This window comes from Nannospalax galili, unplaced genomic scaffold, assembly GCF_000622305.1.
Source record: "Nannospalax galili isolate Female #2095 unplaced genomic scaffold, S.galili_v1.0 scaffold1448, whole genome shotgun sequence".
In the NCBI taxonomy this organism is placed as follows: domain Eukaryota; kingdom Metazoa; phylum Chordata; class Mammalia; order Rodentia; family Spalacidae; genus Nannospalax; species Nannospalax galili.
The window spans coordinates 234456-240924 of NW_008358646.1; the positions used below are offsets into that span (position 1 = coordinate 234456).

The 6469-nt window shown below is 50.6% G+C and overlaps 1 protein-coding gene across 1 annotated transcript in view; it reads right to left on the reverse strand.

The window, feature by feature from the left end:
- Tnfrsf13b (TNF receptor superfamily member 13B) overlaps positions 1-1923 on the reverse strand; it is a 9881-nt gene extending 7958 nt beyond the window's left edge. Inside the window, exon 1 of the mRNA XM_008821940.2 lies at positions 1805-1923. Within this exon, the coding sequence (XP_008820162.1) occupies positions 1805-1913 (109 nt within the window). The 5' untranslated portion in view covers positions 1914-1923. The remainder of the gene's footprint in view (positions 1-1804) is intronic.
- Between the last annotated feature and the right edge of the window lie 4546 nt (positions 1924-6469).

The following is a 6469-nucleotide window of genomic DNA, read 5'->3' on the forward strand; positions in this document are numbered from 1 at the left end:
GGAGGGAGAGGGAAGAAAGGAACCTACTTGAGACATTTACCTTCTGGAATACCTCAGAATAGTTTTACTTTGGCACAGTACATTTCCTACTCATTTATTTGGGGACTGAGGAGGGGCTGGAGTGAAAGCCACAGGCTTGCCATGTGCTAGATACGTGCTCTGTCACAGACTTGGGAGCATCCCTGTGCACCAAGGTCGTAGGTACCCTCTCCCTGCCTTGTGTTCTCCTTTCTAAGTGATGGGTAATCCCATGTTGGCTTCCCATGCAGCAGGCAGAGCTGAGGCAGCTAGCACAGTGTGTCAGTGGAGAGTGAACAGGATCTTTGAGTATCTTCAGATGCAAATATGCTCCCTGATATCCTTGATGGAACAGAGGGAAGAGCAGGAAAGCATAGTATTTGGAAGTCAAGGAGGACTTATGAGCTCCTGCCCTACTGTGGGATCCCAGAACCACCACACTGGAATGCAGTTAGCCCAACAGTGGTATTCTGGGAACTCTGTCATTGACTCCCCCTCTGTATAGGCCCCAGAGTACTGCAGACCCCTCACCCTCACTCCCTGCCGCATGTCCCACCCCACCTCAGGACTCAGCATTTCCCAAATGGCTTTACTTCTGGGCCTTTGCACATGCCAATCTCTTTTCCAGGGTGCCTTTCTCATCATCCATCTCCATACCCCATGACCTCTCAACAATCTAATATGAATGACACTCAGCTCTGGTTCATTATTAAGCAGCAAGTGAGTTGCTCAGGCTCCCTGAGCTCCCTGAGCTTTACTTAAACCACAATGACTTCTCCCCTCAGGGTGGTTAGTTTAGTGATTCAGTCACATGGTAAAATAAATACACACAGAAGGACATGGTCAAAAATTCTATATTGGTCAGTTCTATCAAGGAAAAGAACATGATAGATAAATGCTAATAGATAGATGATTGATGATGATGATAGATAGATAGATAGATAGATAGATAGATAGATAGATGATAGATAGAAAGAAGTGAGCCACATGTTTTTCAAGACAATCAGGGAAAATTGGCTATGGCCCAAGTATTAACATATGTTAAGGAATGAATGCATGGGATAAGAGAAGTTGAGTGAATCCATCCCTGGCTTCATGCTGGATGGGCTACTAGGAGGCAGGCCCCCCTGGAAGAAGTGCATCACTGGGGGTGAGCCTCTGAAGGGTGTCTCCTGTCCCCAGCTCATGTTTATCTCTCCATTCACTTCCCAGCAAGCTGGCTCCACCACAAGCCCAGAAACAGAGAGCCAAGTGAGCTCAGACAGAGACCCTGAACCTCAGCTTCCCTCCTTTAAAGACCAGCCTGAGCCAGTTGTAAGAACTGTCAAGCAAGGAAGAAGGAACAGGATGTGTGTGGGGGCGTGCAGTGTGTGTATGATCTACATACATCATATTCATGATGAAATTACCAAAGAATACATTTGTTTTTTTTTAAAGGAGAAGAGTTGATGAAGAAGGTCACAATAGAGAAGGAAGAGAAGGGCCTCATTCCTCTTTTGCAGTCAGAGTAGTCCCTGATCCCTGCTGAGGGGCCCTAAAGTTTGGATGAAAGGGAGCTAAGGGAAGCTGACTGAGAGAAATGCATTCCAGGCAGGAAACCAGGGAGTAGCCAAGGGCCCAGGATGGGAAAGAATGGCATGTTCAACAGCAGAAAGGCTAGTAGTAAAGAGGACATGGCACAGCTCCTTCTCCAGCCCTCACTCTACCTGGCTGCAGCAGGGCCAAAGGGGTTCAGGGAAAGTGAGAGGATGGGCCAGCTGTCCCCAGTCTCAGACCCAGAACTCACTGCAGAAGTCTGTGCAGGTGCGCTGGCTCCTCTGGCTGCAAGTCAACGAGCAGGAGACACAGGTTTTTGCCAAGGCGTCCCAGTACTGCTCTTTGGAACAGGATGCCATAGCCACCCCTGGTCACCAGCACTGTGGAGTGAAAGGTGGAGTGTTAAGAGCAGCTGATGACTGACTGGAACCCAGGCAGCCTCTCCCAAACATTCCCAGAGAAGTTCTCTGTCTCAGCAGGCAGCCAGACACCTGATTCCTCTTCACCCTCTAAGCCTCCATTTCCCATCTGTAAAAATGGTTGCTCTGAGTCCCCCACCACTCCCCCATCATGGAGCTGCACTGCTTGCCTGCACTGTCTGCCTCCACTTGTACCTGTCTCTCCTCCAGGGTCCTTGTACACACTGTTTCTGCTGCACACCCCTACCTCTGGTTACTTTGTACACACTGCTCCTGGTGCACACCCCCACCTCTGGTTACTTTGTACACACTGCTCCTGGTGCACACCCCCACCTCTGGTTACTTTGTACGCACTGTTCCTGGTGCACACACGCCCCCTGGTTACTTTGTACACACTGCTCCTGGTGCACACACCCCCCCTGATTACTTTGTACACACTGCTCCTGGTGCACACCCCCCCCTCTGATTACTTTGTACACACTGCTCCTGGTGCACACCCCCCCCTCTGATTACTTTGTACACACTGCTCCTGGTGCACACCCCCCCCTCTGATTACTTTGTACACACTGCTCCTGGTGCACACCCCCCCCTCTGATTACTTTGTACACACTGCTCCTGGTGCACACCCCCCCCTCTGATTACTTTGTACACACTGCTCCTGGTGCACACCCCCACCTCTGGTTACTTTGTACACACTGCTCCTGGTGCACACCCCCCCCTCTGATTACTTTGTACACACTGCTCCTGGTGCACACCCCCCCCTCTGGTTACTTTGTACGCACGGCTCCTGGTGCACACACGCCCCCTGGTTACTTTGTACACACTGCTCCTGGTGCACACACCCCCCCTGATTACTTTGTACACACTGCTCCTGGTGCACACCCCCACCTCTGATTACTTTGTACACACTGCTCCTGGTGCACACCCCCACCTCTGGTTACTTTGTACGCACTGCTCCTGGTGCACACACGCCCCCTGGTTACTTTGTACACACTGCTCCTGGTGCACACCCCCACCTCTGGTTACTTTGCACACACTGTTCCTGGTGCACACCCCCACCTCTGGTTACTTTGTACACACTGCTCCTGGTGCACACCCCCACCTCTGGTTACTTTGTACGCACTGTTCCTGGTGCACACACGCCCCCTGGTTACTTTGTACACACTGCTCCTGGTGCACACCCCCACCTCTGGTTACTTTGCACACACTGCTCCTGGTGCACACCCCCACCTCTGGTTACTTTGTACACACTGCTCCTGGTGCACACCCCCACCTCTGGTTACTTTGCACACACTGCTCCTGGTGCACACCCCCACCTCTGGTTACTTTGTACACACTGCTCCTGGTGCACACCCCCACCTCTGGTTACTTTGCACACACTGTTCCTGGTGCACACCCCCACCTCTGGTTACTTTGTACGCACTGTTCCTGGTGCACACACGCCCCCTGGTTACTTTGTACACACTGCTCCTGGTGCACACCCCCACCTCTGGTTACTTTGCACACACTGTTCCTGGTGCACACCCCCACCTCTGGTTACTTTGTACGCACTGTTCCTGGTGCACACACGCCCCCTGGTTACTTTGTACACACTGCTCCTGGTGCACACCCCCACCTCTGGTTACTTTGCACACACTGTTCCTGGTGCACACCCCCACCTCTGGTTACTTTGTACGCACTGTTCCTGGTGCACACACGCCCCCTGGTTACACTGCTACTGGGTCCCCCCCCCCCCCCCGATTACTTTGTACACACTGCTCCTGGTGCACACCCTCACCTCTGGTTACTTTGTACACACTGCTCCTGGTGCACACCCTCACCTCTGGTTACTTTGTACACACTGCTCCTGGTGCACACCCCCACCTCTGGTTACTTTGTACACACTGCTCCTGGTGCACACCCTCACCTCTGGTTACTTTGTACACACTGCTCCTGGTGCACACCCTCACCTCTGGTTACTTTGTACACACTGCTCCTGGTGCACACCCTCACCTCTGGTTACTTTGTACACACTGCTCCTGGTGCACACCCCCACCTCTGATTACTTTGTACACACTGCTCCTGGTGCACACCCCCATTCTTGGTTACTTGGTATATACTGCTCCTGTTGCATACACACATACACACACACACACACACACACACACACCATGGCTAGTTACTTCCTTCTCCTCATCCTTGATATCTGTTTAAACATCATTACCTCTGGGGAACTGTAGAAAAAAGAGGCCTATGAGGGCCAGTTTATGTTTAGACAACATGGCATTGATGTAGATATTGGGCATGGGCCAAGATGGCTTATGTTAGACATCTGTGGGGGCTGTGAATCAGCACAAAATGGCTGACACAAGATGTCTGAGGACCCCACAGTAAACAATGACATCATCTGCTATATAAATGCCGCTTTTGTGTGATTCTGCATAAAAATTAGAGGCAGGGGCTTTAGGGTTCACCCTCTCCAGCCTGCCTATAGGCCTGTGTGCCTATGCTGCCTGCATGCCTGTGCTGCCTTGTGCTGGTCTGTGTGTGTTGTCATGTGCCTCAGTGCCTCCCATTTTCTGCCTAACTAGCAGCCCATATGGAAACCTTGGCCTGGAGTAAATAAAGTACAAAAATTTTTAAAGATTTCTTCATTTTTAGTTTTTAATATTTTATTTATTTTTGTTTTATATTTGATTGTTTTACCTGCATGTATGTAAGTTCACTCGTGTTGTGCAGTACCCATGGAGGCCAGAAAAGGGTGTTGAATCCCCTGGAACTGCAGTTTCAAATGGTTGTTAGCTGCCATATGGGTGCTGGGAAACTGAACTTGGGTCCTTTACAAGAGCAGCCAGTGCTCTTAACCACTGAGCCATCTTTCCAGCCCCTGGTTTTTATTTTATGTGTATATGTAAATATACCACATGCATGCCTGATGTCTGTGGAGGCCAGAAGAGGGTGTTGGAGCCCCTGGAACTGGAATTACAGGTGGCTGTGAGCTGCCTGATGTTGGTGCTGAGAATCGAACTCAGGTCCTCAAGTAAAGTATGTCTTATCTGCCAAAGGCTCCTCTCAGACTCTTCAGCCTCCTGGTCTCCTATAACCCTCCTCCTTTCCTGACATCAGAGCTGAATCTCAGAGAGACATTCTACAGCCCACCTTGCAAGGGCACACACTATGCCTTGCTTCCCAAGTGGCCTTAGCTTGCATGAGTGTGGCTGTTTCCCACATTGCTTACACCCACTGCTAGCTTTCTGTTCAGTACTGGGTCCTCAGGATTTAGATAGTGTTCAGGAAATAGTAGGTCCTCAGGACTTAGACAGTACCCAGGACATAGTAGGTGTTCATTAAATGGGCAAAGTTTTTCAAAGCATGCCTGGCCAGTGCCAAGCCTACAACAGGCACTCAATGTCAAGTCCTTGTTACCGAGATGTGAAGCAGCATGGTGATAGTTTGTGCAAAGCCCATGTCGTACATGTATACTTTGATAAACTTTACTATGGGCATATAAACCACATCACTACAGCCCACAGGAGACAGCAATTCCTGCACTAGTGACTTCCTTGGGCCACCTCCCATCAACAGAGTGAATGTTCTGACTAGTCACTACAGGCTACCAGAGGTGTCTGGCATCTCAATGTTGTATCGACCTGCTGCTGTGAGGCCTTTGATCACACTTGCCTGACTTCATGGCATTTGTTTCCCCACAGCTCCTACTGACACTTCTCCAGGTGTTTACTCTTTGCCAAAAGTAGTCTACACAGAGCCAGAGCCTTGTGCTTCCTGTTCAACTGCACTGTGCTTTATCTTCCATGTTGAGACCCCTTAGCTGACAGTGAAGTCCTCAAAAACAGAGAGGTAGTGACAGCAGAGGTGGGTGGCAGCACTACTCTGGAAGTTGGCACGCCAGGGTCAGCACCAGGACCTTCCTGGCCCCGGGGATGAGGAAAGTGTGCCTCCCCATATAGGCCTCTCCATCTCTTTCCCCGAGTCTGCACCTGAGCATCACATGGTCAGGTATGTAAATTCTTTCCTTTCCCTCTGTAACTGGCTAGAGGTCAGCAGACAGGGCCCTGGGGAAATCTATAGGGTGACACAGAGGCACCATCAATGGGAGACTGCCTCAAAAAGTGGTCTGGACCACAACCAATCACAGAGAGCAAAGCACTGCCTAGTCACAGTGGGCAGAGGGACACTGGCCACAGTAGTCAGATGAGCTTGGTCACAGTGGGCAGAAAGACACTGGTCACAGTGGGGCAGAGCAACACTAGTCACAATGGGCAAAGGGACACCTGACCACACTGGAGCAAGTTGACACTGGGTCACAGTGAGGCAGGTAAGCATGGGGAATAGTAGCTTGGGACTGTATTGTTGGGGTTACACACACTCCTCTCTGAGTAGTACAGTTGGCACCTAGCTCCCTCACCTGCAGACTATGAACACATACCCTCCACCATGAACACACACCCTTCTCCAAACAATGCATCTAGCAATCTCGAACCCCTACCTGTGTTGAG